General features: G+C 32.8%; 3 protein-coding genes across 10 annotated transcripts in view; 2 read left to right on the forward strand and 1 right to left on the reverse strand.

The window, feature by feature from the left end:
- Nucleotides 1-119: 119 nt before the first annotated feature.
- Nucleotides 120-24,649, reverse strand: part of LOC141458439 (uncharacterized) — a 31,245-nt gene continuing 6,715 nt past the window's right edge. Inside the window, exons 1-8 of one of the 8 annotated variants that reach the window (XM_074136406.1) lie at nt 10,678-10,901; nt 6,316-6,446; nt 5,747-5,893; nt 4,956-5,279; nt 3,666-3,931; nt 2,191-2,324; nt 1,435-1,581; nt 120-420 (exon numbers count right to left, since the gene is read on the reverse strand). In XM_074136406.1, coding sequence (XP_073992507.1) covers nt 5,032-5,279; nt 5,747-5,893; nt 6,316-6,361 — 441 coding nt within the window. In that variant the 5' untranslated portion in view covers nt 6,362-6,446; nt 10,678-10,901 and the 3' untranslated portion in view covers nt 120-420; nt 1,435-1,581; nt 2,191-2,324; nt 3,666-3,931; nt 4,956-5,031. Of the gene's footprint in view, nt 421-1,434; nt 1,582-2,190; nt 2,325-3,665; nt 3,932-4,955; nt 5,280-5,746; nt 5,894-6,003; nt 6,201-6,315; nt 6,447-10,677; nt 10,902-24,649 lie in introns of those variants that run through there. The other 7 variants (XM_074136402.1, XM_074136405.1, XM_074136400.1 and 4 more) reach the window with 7 other exon arrangements.
- On the forward strand, nt 14,308-17,789 carry LOC141458438 (uncharacterized). The gene is made up of 3 exons (XM_074136399.1): nt 14,308-14,452; nt 15,880-16,113; nt 17,483-17,789. The coding sequence occupies exons 1-3, from the start codon at nt 14,398-14,400 to the stop codon at nt 17,698-17,700; spliced, it is 507 nt and encodes a 168-aa protein (XP_073992500.1). The 5' UTR covers nt 14,308-14,397; the 3' UTR covers nt 17,701-17,789.
- Nucleotides 21,564-24,649, forward strand: part of LOC141458437 (uncharacterized) — a 37,904-nt gene continuing 34,818 nt past the window's right edge. Inside the window, exon 1 of the mRNA XM_074136398.1 lies at nt 21,564-21,722. Coding sequence (XP_073992499.1) covers nt 21,668-21,722 — 55 coding nt within the window. The 5' untranslated portion in view covers nt 21,564-21,667. The remainder of the gene's footprint in view (nt 21,723-24,649) is intronic.

The following is a 24,649-nucleotide window of genomic DNA, read 5'->3' on the forward strand; positions in this document are numbered from 1 at the left end:
GGATTTATTGTTATGCCGGGATTCTCACAAGGAAGCCAAGTTCTCAGAAGAAGTGGCTAATCCATTTCCTGCAGGAATCGACATTAAAATAAATAAAATACAAAATTGCATTTTAAACATTTTCTTTAAAAGTAAATTTGATAGATATATTTGTTTTTTGCTATACATTTTCATTTAATCGTTGGTATATGGATAAAGTAAACCAAATTACAGAATTAATGACCAAAAAGTATGCATTTTCTAAGTTTCTTTTTGAACCACTCAAAAAGTAATCACCACCATTGCAACCATCTTTATCGTCACACATTTTGCATAAAAGTACAGTCATTATTGAATCGCCAGATTTTAAGTGGCCACAGTAATCGTATCTTTCTTTAGAGATGCAATCGCGATTTACTTTATGAACTTCAGTGCCTGAAACTATTAAAAAACAAATTATTTGATTTTATTAAAATAATTATTTTATTTTATTTAGTAATTAATTTATTGATCTTCACAAACAGAAAGATAGAAGACACACCAATCTAATAACAATGTAAAAAGTATTGTAATTGTCTACAGATCAAAAGCTCGGCAAAAATAATGACTGAAATTTGCATTATTCTTTCTTCCTTCTAAAATAATTATGCTTGTAAAGTGAAGTTTGCCTTCCTGTTGACCGATTTTAATTCCCTGGTAGCAAATAAGCGCAATATCTAATTTCAAATTGTTACGATTTTCCATTTATAAGTTATACTGGATACATCAGTATACATCTGGATAAACTCTCAGAGCTATCACTAAAAACTGTTTTAATAAGCACCAGACCACAAAACGGATATTTCAGATGAAAAGTTAAAATAAAAAATCCGCACGTTTCAATACTTTCTCTTATTTGGTAGAGTAAGTGAAAGAATAACGGTTTTTAAAAATACCCATCTCCCAATTTTAACCTACGGCAGCTAATCGTGGGCTCTATCTTCCAAACACAGCAGTCAGGTACAGGCAGCCGAAATGCGTTTCCTCCGAAAAATAGAGGGAAAGACTAAGAGAGATAGAATACAAAATTCTACTATGGTCTAATCTCGACGTCAGGCTGGTGGAAGAGCTGCTGAGAGAGCACAGGCTAAGATGGTTTGGACACATGATGAGGATGGGCACAAGCCGTATAGCAAGACTTTGTTATGAGACTAAGATGCAGGGTCAAAGAGGCAGTGGCAGACCGCGCACAACATGGGAAGGGATAGTGAGGGAGGACTTCGGAAGGAAAAACTTGGATTGGAGAAGAAGGAGAAATTTGACTGAGGATAGGGATAGTTGGAAGGCACCTCGACACTGAAAGATAAACGAGGATTGACTAAGAAGAAGAAGAAGAAGAAGAAGAAGTGAAAGAAAATAGGTAATTTCATGAATACTTTATTTAACAATAATCTAGTGAAACATTAAGTAAATTACCCTGTGTAAGTGTTTCCAAACATTTAAATTCGGCAGCGGGATCGGATGCATTATGGCAAGATACTAAATATTTTTTGCTTTCTCCCTCAATTACTAAGCAATTATCGTCCTTAGCGGAATAGCATTTAAAGCATACAATGCTGTTTGCTGTAACACAAATTCATATTTATACACAATAATTTAGGTATCGCATTTGTTTCTGCAGAATATACAATGGAGTACCAAAGCCTAATGTGGCCTTTATTTCACAAATCTCAAAAAAAAAAATCAAATAAAATGAGGCTTTCTCAGACAGCCTTGAGGTAACCTTTACATCTGTTTACAACCTCAAGATATACTCAAACTCCAATTTCTCCAAACATTTCCTTGAGAATGGACCTCTCCCAAATCGTAAACAGAGTTCTAGCAAATACGTAAGTAACACTAGGTAACAATACCTCGCTGATTCTCAGGTTCAACATTCTTTTTCATTTCAAACCAAACATTCGCCTCCAACAGCACAATTAAATTATTACCCTGTATTTTACACGAGCTTAATATAGCACATAGCTTAGGCTTAACTCAACCTAGCATTGATCCACTGACAGATTTGACCGACCCTAAAGAGTCCCAATAAAGTACAGTCCAATTCAAAACCAATAAATTTTGTTATTAAAGAATGAAGAAATTGAGGACTTAGATTTCAAACTTAAGACCGTTGAAAAAGCCTGCGTGAATCAATAAAAAAAAAAGTATCATTAAGAATTAAATATTTACCTGGTAGAATAGTATAAAACATAAAAATCAATGCTGGTAGTAGCATAACTTTCATTTAGGTCTTTTGCAATGCCAGTAACAAGTTAATTAGGACAGGAACCTCATCCAAAATTCAATTATCACCACAGAGGCACCTGCCGAAAAAATGGTTATTTATCAATGGGTTAGGCTACAAATTACGTGTATTATATAATACATTGAGTTTTGCAAATTCTGAGTTCTCTCGATCTAAAGTACCCCTATTCAAAAATGCCTTTTATCACATTTAATTTACCAAAAAGGGTTAACCTAATTGTGTTTCGCAATATACGTAATTATTCGTATAATTAAAAAAGATTATAATACTAAGTAAAATTTACTCAAAATATATGTGCTATATTATAATCAAAGGCCATGTGTTTGTACATGAATGTTTCTTAAGCACATAATAATATCCCTCATATTCATATAGAATTCATGTACAAAGGGAAATTATTTAAGTTGTGAAAGTTAACATAAACTTAGTCATTGTTCTCTAAAAATGTAAGTGTCTCTAAAATTGTTCAGAAGTTGCGAAAATCGTAGAAAAGGGCATCATCTTAGATGGTCCGAAACGTAAGATTTCAGGGTAGATCGTCAAACAAAAGTGACTTTTAATCTCAACTAACCAATTACTACAACAGTGCTAGATGTTACAAACTGGCTCGTCCTTTCTTCATAATGATAGTTACCAAAACAATAGAAAAAGTCGCTATTCCAGCCCTAAATCTCCCTACAAACGTGACTTTTAATCTCAAAAAACATTTATTATTGAATACAACTGGACAGCTACTTTCTCTAGCTGGTTTGTTGACCAAATATTTTTCCAGACCAAACACTGCAATTTTTCATTCTTTAATAAGTAAACCACTGGGTGTTTTTCCCATTCGAGTTTTCCCCTTAATACATCATCTGGAGACCCCTGAATGAGAAAGTTAGTATACAAAAAGTTCGAACTGGAATTGTAACTTTACTGAGTCCTTTTGTTTTATTTTATTTTATTTTTGTAATTTTCTGAATAACAGTTTGAAACATTTTCTCTAATTTTCTTATACGCGATTACCATCACATGTAGATCTAGTAAAGCAATGCCTATTTTTTTACAGGCGGACTTTACGTCTAACTACCTAATTAGGTGTCGCGGACGAGGGCGACATTACTATAAAGTTCTCATTTTAAAGAATAATTAAACTCCTATTGCTAGAGCAGGAATTAAACCTAATAAACCATAATATTTAGAGTATACTATTAATGAAAGACGATTATTGTCAGTTTAGTAGAGTAACTTCAAAAATATTAAAGCGTAACAAATGTTAGAAAATTTTATTTTGGAGGAAAACTGTTGAGTTAAACTTTGACAAATTTTATTCAGAAAAAAGTCGGAGTTTTTACATCGTCTTTTTTTTGTTGTTTTTTTTCAAAAATGTAAAACATTTAAAAGTAAAATTGTCACTCACTTCCACATTAATAATTTCTTTTCTGGTAAATAAAACAAAACTTATTTGTTGAGTACGTTTTATTCACTTTTCTTGGGTCATACAATACTTGGATTTTATTTTTTGTTATTTAAAAAAAAAAAAGTGGTAATAATTGATATTAATAAAAATAAATCAATAGATTATTTTTTTTTGTTGCAAACTTATAGATTCATACTTTTGACTGTTACCATAGTAAACGTTTTATTTATTCAACCACCTGGATCAGGTTTGTCAGTAAATTCCGTCTGAAATTAAATATGTAAAAATATCATAGTAGTTTTAAATAAATGGTACAGATTTTCGAATTGGAAAAGGTCAATATTACTCCAAAATGGAAAATGAACTATTTGAAATTTTCACATCTCGTCAAGTCTTCCCAGGGGCCCCCTTGTAATAAAGTTATGGAGGAAATCAATTTTCCGACGTGCTCTTTTACTGAATTGATATTTCAGTTGTTTTTTTTTTTTTAATTTTCCGAAAAAGTTTCTAAAGTTATTTTTTGAAACTTTATGTTGTATTCAATGTATCTATCATTTAAATTTATTCAGAATTATATTCAAAAATAAGTGTAAACATATAGTCTTGTAAATATTTATGTAAAATCTGTTCTTATAAATAGACACTGTGTTTAACTTGGGCTCTCTAACTGCTTTGACCCTCCCCTATCACCTGAGCTTCCGAAGGAGGCTTTATTCTAAGGACCCAGTTACCTCTCCAAAGGAGGGAAGTATTCAAATCAAATTTTGTGGTCATATAATTTATGTAATCAAAAACATTTTATTGATCAAACAAAATTTAAGGAAGTGTTTGAATGGTTTAAATTTAAATTATGTACTTCGTACAGGGTTTTGATCTCGTTGTTGATGTTGTTTTTAATTATTGGGTTGTCGGCTCTCTTTAACATAGATTTAAAAATTAGATTGATAAATACTTTACGTTTCCATCAGGCTGTTCCAGAATGTGTGAAAGACACAGGACAATATTGTATTATCTTAGGTGAATTCAAAGTTTGATTAATATACGTATTTGTGGCCATATTTAAATCTTATTATGAACCATTAGTTTGATTACTGTATATTTTTTATCTTTAATTTAAGACGCGTGAACATCTGAAGTCATGGGCACCCGGAGGTTTTTTTCAGTGCACTGCTGGCCTCCGAACAGTGTTCTCTCGTTACGGGCAACACTGATTATTGTCATATAACTAAGATAATCCCTTCCTCTTTTTATTTTAATTTTTAATTGAATAAAAAAATTAAAACAACTCACCTTTAATGCTGGCCATCTTATCATGTTATTGTTTCTTTCTCAGATAATTTAGCATACGGAAACTTTATAGACTGTTCTAGTATTCAGAAATTGCTTCTAATAAATTTTTGCCAACAAAACTCGAGATAATAATTGTAATAAGTAAAAGTTGCGTACTTTCCTTTGTACATGCACTATTACATCTGTCTGTTGCACAAGAACTACATGAATGTACATAAGTTACTAAAGTTTGAATTTCAGGCGGAAACTTGGGCAAACTACAGAAATCAATCTTCTGTTTTGGTACACAATCGCGCATCACTACAGGCGATAGTTCCAAAGCAACTGCAACAAGCATTAAAAAGAAATAGTTTTAATCATATATTGTATGATGGGTTTCATGTGTTATTTTTAAAATATACCATATCTGGTTTTTATTTTTAATGCATTGCAATTGCTACTTAAAAAACTATTCGTTTGATTCTATTTTAGTGCTTAATCTTTCAGTTAGTAGTGTAGAGAATTTACTGACTGCTCATACAACTCTCTCATAGTCTCAAAACTCAATTTTCTAACAGTGATCATTCGAATCAAACCTTAAAACAAAAGGAAATATGATTCTGCATTAGAATTGTCTCCGCCCAATCCTTTCCAATCTTCCTATTAAGTAATTACTCAGTTATTTTTTAATCCAGAAAGGAATTTAGTGAACGAACCATTTGAATTTTACGTACCATTTTTATAAATTATTCTCTATAACCGATCAATACAATTACATTAGATCTTTTAAATAAGTAAAATAATGGTCCTACCTTGAATAACTACCTTAACGCATACAAATTCAGAATCAGGGGAAATTTCGTTCTCACACTCCCTTAGGTGATTTAAAGAGTAAGATGTTATTTTCTTGCAATGATGATCGCTGAGTGAAATACATCTGTAACATCTAATATCACCATCTGGAAATTAATAAGTATAATCTACAATTGAGTGCTCAATCAGCTTACACAGTCAAGGGAAGGGAAACAGAGGTGAAGTCACAATCTTTACATCAAAATCATTAAACTACCTGTGATTATAGATAAAAAGTTGGAAACCGGTGAGAGAAACAATACGCCCAGAATTAGTTGGTGACTTCTATACAATAACACTTAGATTGCTGAAAATGTGTTCGCAGTACAGGATAATATCTTTAATTATATCCATCTTAGCAAGCAAGTTTTCTTATCTGTTTCGGATTTTTATCAATCGTCCAGAAGTGGATTTCTCAATTTGATGATAACATAAAGAAAACATGGTGTTAAGAAGGATAAAATCAACGCTATTAATACTTCATTAAAACAAAAAAAGTTATTAAATTTATTTATAAAAAAATCCTTACCTGAATTTTCAGCTAAAAGTATTAAAAAAATTAATATCACTACCATTGATCTGCGCTTTCCAAACTAGTCCTTTATTTTCCCTGACTAAATCCTCTTCGAAAATCTCGATTGGAATATGAATTTGAATAACCTTAGGAAAAGCGAGAGGATTAGTAAACAAAGAATAAGTTATATTCTATTTGCTGTACTGGTTAGGGAACTATACAACATTTTTTCAGAACCAAAGAAGGACACTGATATTACACTAACACATCTACAAACATGCTTTAGGACCTGCCTTTCTTAAAGCTCTGATAAAAGGGGAGCAGGTGCGTGGACGATTCTGAAATGCAACCTTTCCAATGGACTCAAAGAGCTGTGTCTCCATAAATTTGGATTCTGGAGTGTGTTAACTATCACATTAATAACTGATTGTTGGGATTTGACAAGTACAAAGCTATCTTGCCAACTATTCAATAGCCATAACTACCCAGCTTTATTAGAGTCGACGGAAAGAAATTCAAAGTGAAAGAGATTGATTTCGATCTTAAAATCAAAATTTGTCTAGCATCATGTAAAAGAGAAGGTTTTATCCAACCTGTTTCAGCCGCCCAAGACTTATTGAAGAATACGAGGGTGGAGAAACAAGGATAGTTTTATGAACATCTGGAGAAACTGGCTTGTGATGTTAAACTCAGTGGAGGTGATTTAGGTAAGTGAAATTCGGGCTCCAGGATATCTCATCTAAAAGAGAAGGTGATCTGCCCAGATTGATAGATAAATAAAAAAGAAGGAGAAGAATGTTTGACACTCCTATAGCTCACACATCTGGCAGACAGGATAAACAATGACGTTCAAACAAGGTACAATTTAGTTCTTTATTTTTCTGCACTTCTTTATTTAGAATGTTCATTGTATTGAAAGAGCGTAGGATTAGAACAGTAAAAGAAAGAAGTAGAAGATAATTTAAAAAGCCTTGGATTGAGGATTTAGGTCAAGAAAGATAATTTTATATCTTGATAATGGTGATGAGAAGTGAATTGAGAAGGAGGCCCTATTTTACATTAAGTCATTAAGTTAATTGGAATCCAAATGGAATATTCATAGACAGGGAATCGTTCTCAAATGAATTCATCTGTCATACCAAAACCTTGAATAATTTGTAATAAGAATAACATAACAAGGGACAGATATTCTTTCAGAAAGAATTGAATTCTTCATTATACTATTAGCAAGTAGTCATCAGATCCACAAGTAGCATGAACTGTAGTCTCTTCTAGGATCGAGAAGATAGAATCGCAGAGGATTATGATTTGAAGCTGACTACCATGAAACACTTAAAAAAGATAAGTGACTTTTTCACATTAATGTATTGAAGATTGTAAGATCAATTCTAGAGTTTTGTGCCTATTTTTTCGTTTTTCAGCTCCAAAAATAAAATAAAAACCCCACAAACCTTTGATATTAAAACTATCCGAAAAAATGAAAAAGTTTGGCAGGATGAAAGGAATTTAAAGCGACGTTCTGCTCTTACACCTATAAAGGGGAAGTATGACAATCGATTCAAATTATCGATGCGTTAACTGATTTTAATGAATGAATTGTCTTTAAATTTGAAATTTTAGATACGGTAGATACGGTTTCATGGTACATACACTTAGGAAGAGAGTTTGCCCCACGTAAATAAAGCCCCCTTTTAAACGGTTAATAATAATAATAATTCTGTAAATCTTCGTCCGTCTTTGATCAAATTAGTCAAGAAGAATTTAGAATGCGTGACATTTAAGTGTCATCCTGCTCTTACACAAAAAGGGTAGTATTTGCAATCATGAAGTATTCGCAGTTTTAATTCTCTTTGCCCGTTTACGGAGAAGAACTGTGATTGCAAATCATTTTTTTCCTCTGTAGAAGTTATTAGGATCACAGCATGTTTTCTCTTACATCCCTTAAGAGGAAGTAGTGTTATCAAAATTTATCTTTCTTTTTTTATTGGAAGGTACTGGTAATTGCAATTGTCTTTCTATTATCCCTCTTAAGGGGATTGTAATTATTCATCTTTTAATTTCACAACATTTCTCCACTCTCCATCATTTCCCACCATCTTGTTACCATCTCCCCATAACTAGTGTCAGTTTTTTTTCATCCTAGATCTTTCAACTAACTTTTCCCGATAACCATATGTTTAAAAAATCATTGGATGTATAAATTTGTTCCAACCAAGGAACAAAAAGAAAAATCTATCCAAAAGGTACAAAAATCTCCTTAACAAAAACTTACAGTTTTAAAAGCGAAGTATAATGGTTGATTAAACGCCAAATGATACACAAATCAGCAAATACCCAATATTTAATTCATACTTCTAGAATCATTATTTTTTAGAATGTATTAGATGTCACAGACCCTTATGCTGGCCATTTTCATGCATAAAATATTTGTTCAGTAACGAGTAGCACCCATTTAATTTATATTGTAAACAGGAGGTATTAAACTATTAATGCACAGATTTAAACAAAAAAGGTTAATGAGAAATATCATTCTTTTGTCATTAAAATTAAAAATGCATATACCAAAATACATACCGATTTTATTGTGTTTGTTTTTAACATCTGATTTAAGTGGAAGTTAAGCGCAGCAGAGGGAAGTAAAAATCGTAGGTTTAAGTTCATTGTTCAATTAAACTGATTGGTACTTTACTTTATGCAGTACTTAATCAGTAATAATAATATGTAATTAATGATTAATCTAGTTTGTTAATACTAAATGTTAATGTAGTTTTCTTCAATTACATTGTTAATCTAGGTGTTCTCCCCACAATGTTACATATATGTATATGTAATATAAAATAGATATGCATCTTTTTAGTTGGTTATAAAACTTCTTTACAACAAGTACTCAAAGAAAGGACTACATTAAATTTGAAAATTAATGAGTTATAATTACAAGTATTATTTATTTGTTACTAACTAAGTAATTTGTGCTCTCTTAAGTCGAATTCAGGACTGAAATTTCGTTTTAACTCCGTAATTCAAATTACAACAGTAAAATAGCAACTCCAACTTTCTCTATTTCTTCCTTAATATGCGAGTGAATGTGATGATTATTCAGAATAAAGATAAATCACAAGAATAATTTGGAATAGAGTTAAAATGAAATGCCTTTTGTAGTATTAACTATGATGATGAGATACATCTTTGGCTAATCTATAGAATAGCGCCCCGGGGGCGTGGCCTGTTTATGTTTAGGGGTGGGAAGTACAGCGCACCTACCGGGGAAAAGTTAAACTACTTCTCGCCAATGAACTGTTTCGGATTGTGCGAATTTCGTAACGCTTATGTTTCGCACGCATGCGCAGTACACTTACTGCCTAGCAACTGCTTCCTGTTTAATGTATAAATAGCTCCCGCGAGTGCTCTGTGTGTGACCTGAGGTGCCGTTTTTTTGTAACTTTATGAGTATGAGCGTTTTAAATTTGCAGTTTTTTTTTAAATTAAAGCATGAGTGTAGTGTGAATGAGGTTGGAGTAATGAATGTTATAAAATTTTGTATGGATGTTGGTTTGATCAGTAGGAGATATGTATGTCCGAAGTGTGGATGTGAAATGAAAATAGTTAAAAAAAATAGTGTGATTGATAAGTATGTTTGGAGGTGCCGAGGCTATTCGACCCCGCCAAGTATACCCTCCTCAGGAAAAGGACTCCACAGAATAAGGTAAGTTTCTTTTGTGTTGTTCTGTGTAATTATTGTAATGAAACTTGTGACACAAATTAAAAAATTGAGGGTGATTAGGTAGGTTAGGAGAAGGGAAGAAAAAAATCAGGGGGTGTGGGGGGCGAAGCCCCCCATTAAGAAATAAAGAAATAATTCGAAGTGATTCTGATTCGCTGTTACCATATAACTCGCTAGATTTAAGTGTGAATATAAAATAAAGAAATAGTTTTATATTTATATTTGAATATGGCGGGTTCTATAGTAACAGCGAATCAGAATCACTTCGAATTAGGCCACGCCTCTGGGGAGCTATTCTAAAGATTTACCACATCTTTTAATATTCTAACAAAAAAATATTTATGGGTGATAAAAGGCCAGCATCTGTGACATCTAATACATTCTAAAAATTATGATTCTAGAAGTATGAATGAAATGTTGGGCACTAGCTGATTTGTGTACCTTTTGGCGTTTAATCAACCCTTATACTTCACTTTTAAAACTGTTAGCTTTTGTTAAGGAGATTTTATAAGAGAAATGATCTTAAAAAGCCAATGATCAAAGCTAATACTAGATAAAGGGAACCGCCAAGAGGTCGACGGAAAAATGTGAGTAGGAAAAAGTTACTGAACAAACATAAAAATATGTAACTGAAAAGTTTAAAACTTGAGTCTAACCTTAGAATTCTATAAGTTTTTTGTTTCAATTTTTAGTTTATATTTTGTTTCTGTCCAACTTGTTTATGTACAACATAAAAACAAAAGTTGTTCCATGGTTTTTTCTTACACAAGCTTTTGTAATAATTTCGAAATTATTTAATGATTTCAAATATTTCTATAATATTGGTCAGTCTTAATTTAATATGGTCTCAAAAATCAAAATCTAATTAAATATTATCATATGATTACGAAGATATTTGTTTTAATCTAAGGAAATAAATTTATTACATATTTGATAAATAGTAGTAATATCTCTAATTTCAATTTTTTTATTTAAGGCCATTCAACATTTAAAATTATCGGCACCCAGAGACTTTTCACTGCACTGTCAGCTTTCGGAGAGTGATCTCATAAACTAGCGACCTGTATCTCTGTTCGCTGTAGAACACTGTTCTCCACTTGAAGTGTAAAAGAGAGCATCCCGCTCTCCTCTAAGTTTAGAGCATCCCAGACAATCTTAAGACGACACGTGAGCTTTAACCCGGATTCATTACCCAGTCCTTTTTCATTGAGGAAGGATAAATTAGATGCAACATAGAAAAGTCGTTCTTATGACATAGTTATCCCGTATTTAAAAAAAAAAAATCCTCCAAAGGTGCCTCCTCAGATACAGAGAGCAGTTGATAACCTCCTGGCTAACCTGGCTTGCGAGCCAGAGGAGGCATCTTTGGAGGCACAGTACATGCTTCACATGTTGAGTAAAATGCATTATAAACTGATAAATTAAGGAATAAGTTTGATCCTTTACATGAAAGATATTGTTCACTTAAATATGTGGCAGGAGGTTTCCAATTTTTTTGGTAATTAAACGCAACTCTCCCAAAATTACCAAATAATTATTAAATCTTCTTGTTTGTACCAGATGTAAAATTAATTTTTAGCCATTTTGTTGTGTATGCTTGAGAACTTCTAAAGCTCTTAACATTTGATTTCTCTTAGAAAATACTAGCTGTACTGCGATGGCAATATTTTTAATAGAAAGAAGATAAAAAAAATACATAAAATTGACCTATCGCGTGCTCTTCTTTCTCTTTGATAACAAGTTAAAAAATTGAATTATGATTAATAAATATCAGATTTTGAAATGGCCTAGCACCTTTAATTTTGAAGATATCGAATTGCGGTTTCCGGTTTTTTTCATAACTTTTTATACTCTTTACAACTGTTTATATGAAAATGGGGGTGAACTGTGAACCCTCACTTTTGGTCGCGCATCAGCCGCGTATGCGAGCAGGAATCTAAAATCAAGTCACATATTCTGAAACTAGAGGTGACGGGTAACTAATTTTTCCTCTACCATTTTTAGCTCAGATTAACCGTTTAAGCATGAAATGCATTTGAGCGGTCTTAAAATGAACACCCTGTATGCCCCCTGTAGCTTTAATAGTTTGAGAAATATAGGCAACTTTTTGCTAAAAAGTAGTAACATCTTGAAAAAACTTAAAATTAAAAAAATATCAATAAAACGGGACTGAATCGAGTCATAGTTTATATGGAATTTTTTGTTGCAAATGATGCCCAGAATCGCCTCCCGAAGTTACGGTAGTCTTATGCTGAACACCCTGTATACGGTGGCAATCGATTGGACAGTTGATTATAGCTTTAGGCTTAGATTAAACCCTGGATCTCCATGCAATCTATTGAGAAAACGACTAACTATAGTTCATAATGCTACTACCCTCTTCAACACCAAATAAATGAAATTGAACTAGCAATTTTTTCAGAGATTTAGGCGTCCCTGAAGGTATCTTAATTTAAAAACAAGAACACTTACTCTGATATCTCAAGAACTACCACTCACATCTGGCAAATACAAGTTCATTAATTCTACTTACATTTAAAACTTTACAAACCTTCAGATTCCTAGAGCAAATACCCGCCCACTTTTAAGGAGTCACAAAAGGTTTTTTGGTGGAATTGGATTGTAGCCACTGCATATATATTGCACTATTATATATATATATTATATATATTGTATATACATAATATTCAAATATGTACAATAAAACTACAGGTTTATCATCATAAATTTAATACGTCTGACTTCTAAAAGCGGCCACAATTAAATCTTTTCTAACAGAATTTCTACCACATAAAATATGGAGAAAACCTTTAGGCAAAATAATCTTTATTATTTCTAATTTAGATTTATTATACCATAACTGTGATAGTTAAATTTTTTTTTTAGAAAACTCATCCTTGGAGAACTGCTAGGAAAATTTGATAATAACCTTAATTCATATTTTTCATGATTACATCTATTCTTATCGCAAAACCAACATGAAAACACACGAAACAAAACTTTTCACTAACCTAAACTGGAAAACTGGGATTGTGGCAAAAAAAAAAAAAAATTGTTTTATTATTGATTGTTCATTTTTACTGTTTAATATTCTCTATTTTGGAATTTAATATTTCAAGAGAATGCATAACAAACGTTACCATCGTTATTCATTAAACTTAATGAAGAATATAATGAACATCAAAGATAGAAGAATACAAATTTCAAAATTAGGGCAACCTTATTTGTAAAATCTAGCTCTATCTACAGGTGGTGAAGGTCAAAATAAATTTACTGGTTAATCTATTTATTACTTCTGGTTTGGATCGAAATAGATTCCATGTTATTTAACCGTTTCCAGAATCATAATTTAGGTAATCGTATAGATTAATAAACCACTAGCTTTCAGTTGTTTATGCATGAGAGTTTTACATGGGGTTCTGCTCGGTCCTAGGAGAACATAGTGTATATACATTGAAATATCAAACATTGTTTATACACATGATGCTTACTTCTGAGAATAAAATCAGCACATACATATTCCATTTTACTTTTTCTTTTTTTTTTTGTAAGTGTACAATTAATAAAATTTATAAAAAAAACTTAATTAAGTATGAATTATTGTATTCCTGAAGAATTGGACTTTAATTAAGAATTGTAAAATATAATATTGATTACAAAATAACTAAATACATTTGTAAATTAATAAATTATTATTTTTTTTAATATTAGAATTTAAAATTTTTTGCGCATTCAAATTTGCTAGAAAATAAACTAAGGGTTTAATTCAGGTTCAATTTCTTATTCTCTAAAGTTTATTGTCTCTAAAACAAACGGAAAAAAAATAAAATTGAATATAACACACACAGTTTACCGTTCACTTAGATAAAAGTAAGTGAGTTTGGAGAACGCATCATTGAGGCAATATTTTTTCGCCTAAGCAGCAGATACACTCCAGGAGCCACATTCCTCTTTCCTAGATCTGGCTGTACAAGCACATTAAATTTCAGAGATGCTAATCGCTATACCAGCAGTGCAAGTATGGCAGCTGGCCAACAACACCTTAGAAGGATCTAGCTTTTCAGCGGATCCTGTCAAATATGGCCACCACTTGGGTGAACCGTAACAATGTCTAAATACGTTTAACTTTAATTAAATAATTAATCGTATAAACTAGCTTATTTAGAAAATAGTTACATATTATAGAGTAACTGGGAATTAGATAAAATTGCAGGATCGCGTTCACTCCGCTGTAATTTAAACATATTATTAAAAATTAAGTCCCATTAACCCTTCCTACATGTGATCTATACTATCTTTACAAAACATATGGATGAATTTTGTATGACACAATTGGAGTTACTACAGGAATCGTCACATTCGGAAGGCTAGAAAAGATGCAGGCCGTTTTCGTGTTTCATCTTGTATTATTCACCTTTGCCGTACATTCTGGTAAATAATTATTTTTCCCTAATGTATTAAACATTGTATTAAATATAGAAAGTATTATAATAGTGGTTACGCAAATATGCTTCTTTTTCTGAATAAGCCAACATAATAACTTCCGTGCCTAATTGTAATAAATAAAAGATGGACAGTAAGTCGGAACTATAAATCGTCATGTGTATTACTAATAGTAGTAATCTATTGTCCCTTTATATAATCTCATCAACAAGATAATGATGACGTCAACAAACTTTAAGGCAGCGTTATATTTAAAGCTATATAAAATTTGCTGAGATGTATTGGTATAGTAGGTTCGATTCCCGGTCTAGGCCTTGGATTTTATTTAATGGTTATTAAAAAAAGGATTTTTTCAAATTAAAAAAAAATATATATGTATAAATAAATAAGTAATGTTTGCTAGTCGCCTCCGTCCACGACTCCTAATTTGCTGATCGAAGTACACCCTGCCTGAAAAAAGCATTACTTTTCTTTGCTTTGTGGTATTTTCTAGCTAATAAAAATAAATTATGAAAAATAATTTATTATGCAAAAGTAAGTAAATAAAGGTAAATTATCGTAGCATGACGTACTAATATATCGATTTGAAAAAATGGCAAGCTGGAGTTGAAAGAATAGAAGGTAAAGGTGATTTCACTAACAGTGAACAGAAGTAACTAATGAAAACAGATGATAGTGTTTCAAATAGTAATTGCACGCCTGAGGAAGGATTTGGCGTCTGAAGGAACGTTGTGATCAGAAGGAAAAGATTAGACATGATGGAAATGTACTGAGCATTAAAAAAAAAAAAAAAAATGGAAGGATATAGGAAGGCATTTGGGATTTAAAAGCGAGTTATAGGAAGATCTTAAGAAGGTAATTGGCCGCAGAATGCGTGGAAGAAGATACTTAGAATAGAGCCATATGAGTAACTGAGCCTCCCAAAGGATTCTTAAGATTAATTGTAGAGAGAACGTTCATCAAACATTTTCAAGAGCTCCAGAGAGGCGCCTATAAAATTTAAGATAAATAAGGCACTTATAACCAAACTTGGAGAAGAGCCGAACAGTTTTTTGAAAGTATTTTGGTGAAGTAGTTTATCTAAAAATTCTTGAAAATTTACAACTCACACTGGCAATCAAAATCAACTCACACTGGCAATCAAAATCAACTCACTCTATCAAAGGAGACAATTTTCCTGCTTTCTTTGCCTAATTGGTGGTTGGCACCTCCTAGGAAGAGAAAATCTATGGGCCAGCAGCTGGATTCGAACCTGTGATCTCTGCATTGGAACCCAGTATTCGCTAAACACTCAGTTAATCCCTTACTTTTTTTCTGGAATATTGATACTGATCATAGCTTTAGTTAAATTTTTTTCGTACAGTCGCTGTTTTATACTTACCAGTTTTTACGCAATTTATTTTTATTTTTTGCAGATAATGTTAAATGCTACTTTTGCAATAGTGATAATGAATTAGAAAAGAATTGTAATGATCCGTTTGACAAAAAGATTAACATTCTATTTGAGTGCACACCATCTATTCAAAAAAACCCAGCAAACATGTATAACTCAGCAGCGAAAATAGTTAATGCTACCCTTAGTCCATCAGATATATCTATAACTACACCAGTCAGCTCTGAATATGTCTGTGCTAAAATCCACTATGAATGTAAGAGATTTAAATTTTGATTTTTTTTATTTTTCTTTCTGTTTACTGAGTCAGGTCAGTCCGACCAATAGAATTATGATTAGAGGATGAGGTAATACGTAAATAAAAGGAATCCAAAATTGGTACACTCACAGAACAAATTAAAAAAACACATTATTTCACTTTTTCTTTTTTTACTTTCTCTCAATCTTGTAAGAGAAAGTGTTGTGGTTGTGCAGATTTTAAGATTTCGCCGATTTTTTAGGTCTCCATAGTTCGAAAAAGTGGTTTTCATTAAATAATTTCTCTGAATGTATAATCGTCATTAAGAAAAATTGATTTCTTTTTGGCCCTCCAGCCGTTTGTAATAACTGCAGTTTGTTATTACATCAATGGTCAAAAATCCAATTCAGTAGTTACCCAAAGATAAACTTTTATTATTTCTTCAAAGGCGCTTAATTGGCAATTTATTTGTGAAAAACAGTTTTGAATATGTATTATTGCCGGAAAAATGGATATATTTTATTTGAATTTCCCAGCTAAATTAACATTTTTTACAGTGATGAAACAACTCGCATGTGCTCAAGACTTCATTTTTGGACAATTTAGAAATTTGCCTCATTTTATAATTTAAGTTTCACTCTAAGTAAGAAAAAACAAAAAAATCTCCAAATTTGTATTAATATTGTAACGAAGTTGACCTGAGGAGAGAAGATAGGCCTAGATTGTTCTGGGAGTTGGGTGACCAAAGTCTATAACGGTCCACCGCTGTGTAAACAAAAGGCCAGACTTTACCGGAGAAGAAAGGGCTAGATTGTTCAGGGAGTTTAGTGACCGAACCCTATAACGGTCCACCACTGTGTAAAAGCAAGCTAAGGGAACGGCCCAAGTTGGGGTGGGGGCAGCGTGTGTTTTCCCAGTCAGTAAGTGGCAGGTGGGGGTAAGACAGTCGCAGTTGGAGTAGGGCAGTCGCAGTTGGAGTGAGGCAGACACAGTTTGAAAGAGTCAGTGTTGCAGAGTGCTTTTCAGAGTTAGCCAGTTAGGCAGTTAGTCAGTTAGTGAGTAGAGCTTTGTTAGTGCAGCTGAGACTAGTGCAATTCAGTGCAGTGCGGACCAGTAGTCACTCGTGGAACAGTTTTGTGGCGTTACACAGAGTAAGTAACAGTAAATTGTGCCTGTTGTAAATGGTAGATGTAATGAATAGCGGTAGTTGCTAGTAAATGTTAATGTGTTAATAAATCAGGTACTTATAAGTTTAGCGAATTTTATTATTTATCAAACCCACACTAATTAAATTAACTAGTGGCAGTCACTAGTTGTAGTTAATTAGTTTCTTTTAATAAAAGGACAAAAAAACTTTACAATATAAAAATTCAATAATGTGTTTTAGATGGTCAAAAGAAATGGTTAATTCGTGATTGTGTTCCAAAATCAGGAGATTTTTGCTTTTATTTGAAAAGGGTAAGTAGAAGGATGAGAAGTGCACTAAAAATCCCTTCCTGTGATACATGTGCGCAAGATGGTTGTAATGAAGCTGGCGGTGCGCAAGCAGTATCTCTAGCGATACTTGTGCCTTGCGTAGCTCTCGTTCTTACTGAAAATCATTAAAATGTAAATATGAAAAAGTTATAAAATATATCTGTATATACCTGAAAATTATAGTAAAAAAAAATACAAACAAAATAGAAGTAAATTAGTGGAGAAAAAATAAATTGTTTGAAAAAGAATAAACAGCTTTAAAAAGCAATCATGCTTAAATAACCTAGTAGTATACCTATAATTTCTGTTTTTTGCTCAGAGAATTTTTCAGCCTTTCAATATTTGTCATATAAAAATAGTTTTTATTTTATAAATCCGACATAAATTGCTGTCAGATTTTTAGAGAAAGAAAATAATTTTTTTCTCTGTAGAACTATAATCAGAGCTAGGACACAGGTTCGCTATAATTAGGAAATGAAAATGCAGAAAAAGAAGCTCTGAACTGGAAAACACCAAAATAAATTTAGACTAAAATATTTGTAGTTAGTAACCAAAGGGTTGTTTAAATTAGGAAATTAAAACCTAAAATTAATGCAATGTAACGAAAAACTAGTGTACTCGTACTTTGGAGAACTGAATTAGCACTTTTTAGGCCAAACTTGACTAGTTCTCCAGTTCAGAGCAATCAATTTTAATTTGAAAAAGTAGAAATCTAGACAAACTGGATCCAATTCTGGGTTTTTTCCTTGTATTTTACCATCCATTTTCCAAATGAAGGCTACCGTTTATGTTTATTTTAGCCCTGGCCATAAAAGTATGAGTCAGATACAGAAAAAGTAGAAATCTAGACAAACTGGATCCAATTCTGGGTTTTTTCCTTGTATTTTACCATCCATTTTCCAAATGAAGGCTACCGTTTATGTTTATTTTAGCCCTGGCCATAAAAGTATGAGTCAGATACAGAAAAAGTAGAAATCTAGACAAACTGGATCCAATTCTGGCGTTTTTCCTTGTATTTTACCATCCATTTTCCAAATGAAGGCTACCGTTTATGTTTATTTTAGCCCTGGCCATAAAAGTATGAGTCAGATACAGAAAAAGTAGAAATCTAGACAAACTGGATCCAATTCTGGGTTTTTTCCTTGTATTTTACCATCCATTTTCCAAATGAAGGCTACTGTTTATGTTTATTTTAGCCCTGGCCATAAAAGTAAGTGATAGAGACAGAAAAAGTAGAAATCTACACAAACTGGATCCAATTCTGGGGTTTTTCCTTGTATTTTACCATCCATTTTCCAAATGAAGGCTACCGTTTATGTTTATTTTAGCCCTGGCCATAAAAGTATGAGTCAGATACAGAAAAAGTAGAAATCTAGACAAACTGGATCCAATTCTGGGTTTTTTCCTTGTATTTTACCATCCATTTTCCAAATGAAGGCTACCGTTTATGTTTATTTTAGCCCTGGCCATAAAAGTATGAGTCAGATACAGAAAAAGTAGAAATCTAGACAAACTGGATCCAATTCTGGGTTTTTTCCTTGTATTTTATCATCCATTTTCCAAATGAAGGCTACTGTTTATGTTTATTTTAGCCCTGGCCATAAAAGTATGAGTCAGATACAGAAAAAGTAGAAATCTAGACAAACTGGATCCAATTCTGGGTTTTTTCCTTGTATTTTACCATCCATTTTCCAAATGAAGGCTACTGTTTATGTTTATTTTAGCCCTGGCCATAAAAGTAAGTGATAGAGACAGAAAAAGTAGAAATCTACACAAACTGGATCCAATTCTGGGTTTTTTCCTTGTATTTTACCATCCATTTTCCAAATGAAGGCTACCGTTTATGTTTATTTTAGCCCTGGCCATAAAAGTATGAGTCAGATACAGAAAAAGTAAAAATCTAGACAAACTGGATCCAATTCTGGGTTTTTTCCTTGTATTTTATCATCCATTTTCCAAATGAAGGCTACCGTTTATGTTTATTTTTGCTCTGGACATAAGAGTAGGGGATAGAGAAGGAAAAAGTAGAAATCTGGTTGTCAAATTCATTTAAAAGACGAGCAATTAGGTGCAACAGGCTAGATTCACGTGAGTCTCATCAAATTTACAAATTTGATTTTATAAATATTATCCACATCTCAACCCGGAATGCTCTTATTAAGGTTTCCGCTATTTGGATCAGTTTACATCACGTGACACAGACAGTTTCTAATTGTCGCCGGAAGTAGTCTCCGCGTTTATACAGTCTCACAGGCGGCCGGGACAGAATCTGGGCCATGTTTATGTTGGACTTCAGTAGATTAAAGGATTTATGTGGGAATTGTGTGCACGGTATTGCCTCGATCTCCCTTTAGCGCTATTTTCTTCGTAACAGTTTTATATGTTTTCACTTTATTTTAGAATATTGTGGAGCTCTAAAAAAATACTTCATACGGCCCGCGGGTCTACAGTTTGACACCACTGGCATATAGTAACAACACACTCAGCGTAGTGAAGTTACTAGAAGTACCATTTCGTTATCTATGAACTCTTATCGTCAGAGAGGAGCTCGCGTGGCCACTTTGTTTTAAGACGTCTAGAAGTGTTATATAGGTAGATACTGTAAAGTTTTTCTATCTTTTTACTGAAAACTTCACAACTACAACTAGCGCCTGCCACTAGTTATTTTAATAATATGTGGGTTAGATAAATAATAAAACTCGCTAAATTTGTAAGTAATAACCTGACTTATTCACACATTAACATTAACATTTACTAGCAACTAACGCTATTCATTACAGTCACCATTTACAACAGTCACAACAGTTTACTGTTACTTACTCACTACGAAACGCCACAAAACTGATCCACGACTGACCACTGGTCCGCACTGCACCGAATTGCGCTAGACTCGACCGCACTAACAAAACTCTACTCACTGACTAACCGGCTAACTCTGAAGCACTCCGCAACACTGACTCTCTCAAAAACTGCCACTTCCAAAGTGTCTCTCCAAACTAACTTTCCAAGACTCACTAACTCGAAGACTAACTTTCCAAGACTGACTCAAAAACTCACTCAAAAACTGACTTCTCCAGCTGTGTCTGCCTCCCTTTAACTGATACTGCCCCACTCCCTCTGTCTCACGCCCACCTGCCGCTCACTGGCTGAGGAAAACACATACTGCCACCTCCTCAGATGGGGCCGCCCTCCTCCAACGCTCTGTCTCACTCTAACTCCGTTTGTCTCACTCCCAACTGTCAATCACTGGCTGGGGAAAACACATACTGCCACCACCCCAACTAGGGCCTTTCTCTTAGCTGGCTTTTACACAGCGGTGGACCGTTACAGGCTACGGTCACTAAACTCCTACAACAATCTAGCCCTTTCTTTTCTGGCTCAGGTAGAGACTGGCCTTTTGTTCACACAGTGGTGGCCTGTTACCGACTTTGGTCGCTCAACCCCTAGAACAATCTAGGCCTTTCTTCTCTGCCCAGGTCAACTTCGTTACATTACTATTGGAATCTGAACTAGAAATTTTTGTTTACTAATGCTCTCTTAGTAGGAGTGTTACTATGACGTTTGGTTGAATTAAAATTAATCATTGGACGAGAAAATATAAGATAACATATATCAACAGCGATTGCCGGAGCAAAGACCATTACAGTAAAAGATCAAGAATTTAATTTACTAATTAAAGTAAACTTAATCATAATTCTATAAATAAAAAGGTATGATTATTAAGTTTGAATGGTTTATATACTTTTAATTAAAGAACTGATTCATTTAAATAAATAATAATTCCATAATTGGTAGTGATAATAATAAGTGCGCTATTGCGAATATTAGCAGTAGATGTGCAAATAGTAGTAAAATGCTTCTTTTTCTTTAAGTGAAATAATATAAAAACATTAAGAGTAACTAAAAAAGATAAAACCAGTAAATGGTTAAGGGTGTCATAACTAAAAATAGTTTTAGTTCCTAATTATGCCGGTAGATGGTTCTGTGACTAGTAATGTACAGTGGAGGGCTACCACAAGTGATTCTGTATCAAGCTAGTTTCCGACACAGTAGGAGTTCGTCCATTTAACAACTTGTTTGCCAAACTACAAAAAAGATGCTGGCTTCTTTCGTATTTCCACTTGTATTCTTGGCTTTCGCCGTTCATTCAGGTAAATCACTTTATTTCGTAAATTTTCTTTTACGTTTACGGTTATTCGTTTTAAAATTAAACCTTCCATAATGAATTAATATGTTTACTTATTCTTTATGTATAAGCCTCTTAATAAAGTTCTTTGATTTTTTTAAGTGATACACACACCATTAAGTAAATGAACAACTTATAGAAGAAAACGTTGGATTAATTTGATCTTTTCACGTGAAATACACATTACGTGAATCCACCATTATGAAAATATGGTTTTTAGACTCAGCGTAACTTAAGCAAGGGAAATCTTTAAAAAGTTTAAATTTGATAGTTAGGCGTTTGTTTACACCATTAAACTTAAGTGTTTTGCTGAAAATCAGCACCAGACGGAAACACCATTTCACAGGTTTTTTTTTGCTATTATCTTTAAAACAGAACTAAATATGAGGAATTAATGTTATAAAATTTAATCTAAACAAAATTTAATTTTCAAATATACGAATTTAGTAGAATATCAGAAAGGCATTTCTGGTTTTTTAGACGACTCCAAAAGGGGTTTTCCTTGCTTTGGCATACATAATTTATATAAGCATATCGTTTTTCTTTAAAACTACTTTTATTTTCAAGAACCATTAATTTATGGGCGAGATTTCCCATAAATAAATCAATATGAGGTTACATAAAAATCAAACAGGACCGTTTCGGTCCATAACCATCACGGGAAGTGCGGATTTACAATGACTTTTTTTTACTGCGAATAATATCACTTCTTTTACAATTTCCACGAAATTGGATTCATCAGTTTTATTTATGCTTTTGTCATGTTATACCTGACAATGATGCTATATATATCATCACTAATTGTATATATTATTCAGTTGTAAATTTCAAAATAAGTGCGACGGTATTGGCATTACACTTGCTGACACAAAGTTGACTTTAGTTAACGAGACAATGGTAAAGTAAGTGAAGTCAAAATCTCTTCATCAAACTGATTAATCTGTCTTTGGTGATGAATCTAAGTCCGAAAAACCGATCAGGGCCGGCTGTAAACATGTGTGCTACGATTTATAAAAATGAAAGAAATTTTTCAGCTCAGAGGACCTAAACCGCATTTGCAACGATAGTAGCAGAAAAGTAAATCTCGACACTTTTAAATAAGTAAACGATTGAATCATTTAATTTTATTTAAAAGTTTTAGAAATCATTCAAGCAAGTGCAATAAAATGAAGAACACTGTTTTTATTTACAGTTATTGTTTAATGATGCAGTTAGCATATTTATGTAGTGTAGTGTTGGTATTTTTTTTTAAAGAAATCAGACGTAGTTCTTCCATCGTCCAGAGCGCTCAACGTTCCTGTCGACTTGATGCACATTCGTCACAGCCTTGTGGCTTGTTTAATGATCATAATAAATTGCATTCATTCACTTTCACTATTACCACAATCTTGCAGCTTTACTTCTTCTGTAATATAATTTTACTGTCTAGTTTTCATTCATTATTAGAAATTCAAAATTACTAACCTTCAATATAACCTTCGTAGCATTCTTTACCATTCTATCAAGAATCTATTCGGTTGCATCATTGTGAATTTTCGTAACCGTGATTTATTTATTTTTTTTATTAAAATCCTTTGAATATGAGTCATTTTATAACTAATAAATCGCCTTGAATGTCTATAAATTCTTTAAATATACGAGGCCTGTAAATTAAGTAATGAGACTGATTTTTTTAAATTTTCTTATTCAAAAAGAATTACAATTCTATATTTTCACCTTCAAAATAACTTCCTTCTGAAGCCACACAGCGCTGGAGACGTTTCTTCCACTCCTCCTTATTGAAATTGCTGTGTGACAAGGAGCATTATCGTGAAGCAACACCCATTTGTTCTTGATGTTTAGTCTGACACGAATGACCCTTTTTCGAAGTTTTTCAAGAACCTTTCGGTAAAAGTGTTGATTGACCGTTTGACCTTGAGGTAGAAACTCTTTGTGGACGATTCCGTGGATATCGAAAAAAACAAATCAGCATGCATTTGATCTTCGACTTCGCCATCCTTGCTTTTTTTTCAATTTCAATAAACGAGTTTTTGGCCAGTAAAAACATTTCTGTGGCTCCTCAGCCTCCTTATTCACCTGACTTGAGTCTTTGTGACTTTTTTCTCTTCCCGAAGTTGGAAAAATCAAAGGGAAAGATTTTGGGACAGTCGAAAACATTCAAACGGCTGTAACCGACCAGCTGAAGGCTATTCCAGTATCGGAGTTCGAGCACTGCTATGAGGAGTGGAAGAAACGTCTCCAGCGCTGTGTGGCTTCAGAAGTAAGTTATTTTGAAGGTGACAATATAGAATTGTATTTTGAATAAAAAATTTAAAAAAATCAGTCTCATTAATTAATTTACAGACCTCGTACTTTCATCTTAACCTAACTACAATCCTGAAAAGTCATTCTTTTACTTCTATAAAGGGTATCTTTATCCAATTATATAATTAGAATTGTAGGCGTCGCCAAGCATCCAAGCTGTGGACATCCATCGACATCGCTTTAAGTGTAATTACTGTTCAGCTTAAGTGTAATTAATTAGCATATTCTACTTTTACTGTGAAGCTTACAGAGAAAAACATAGTAAAGAAGTAATATTTGTATTCATAAGTAAATAATTTATAATTTTTATTGAATAACAGTAATAATACGTTCATTGAAAATTTTCAAACATTGAATAAAGTAATCTTTATTGCCATTACACTACTTTTCTATGTAATTTACTTTCTAGATGAAGTCAAAAGAATCATTTTAAGGGAACCAAAATAGTAGCTTTTACCAAAGAACCACATTCTCTGCGCCTATTCTGACCATTTTCTAGGCCAAAATCGGGACTTTCAATTAAAGATAGTATGTTGGACTACTGATGGTTTTTTTTTTTTTTTTTTTTTTACTTCACTGGCCTACCCG

This window comes from Rhodnius prolixus, unplaced genomic scaffold (assembly GCF_049639745.1).
Source record: "Rhodnius prolixus isolate KJV_2025 unplaced genomic scaffold, Rpr scaffold_5, whole genome shotgun sequence".
Lineage (NCBI taxonomy): Eukaryota > Metazoa > Arthropoda > Insecta > Hemiptera > Reduviidae > Rhodnius > Rhodnius prolixus.

What these genes read in the sequence shown, in the direction of transcription:
- LOC141458438 (XM_074136399.1), top strand. Translation starts at nt 14,398, where the DNA reads ATGCAGGCCGTTTTCGTGTTTCATCTTGTATTATTCACCTTTGCCGTA. An exon ending in CACCTTTGCCGTACATTCTG is followed by an intron (nt 14,453 to 15,879) that starts GTAAATAATTAT and finishes TATTTTTTGCAG; the next exon opens with ATAATGTTAAATGCTACTTT. An exon ending in TGCTAAAATCCACTATGAAT is followed by an intron (nt 16,114 to 17,482) that starts GTAAGAGATTTA and finishes AATGTGTTTTAG; the next exon opens with ATGGTCAAAAGAAATGGTTA.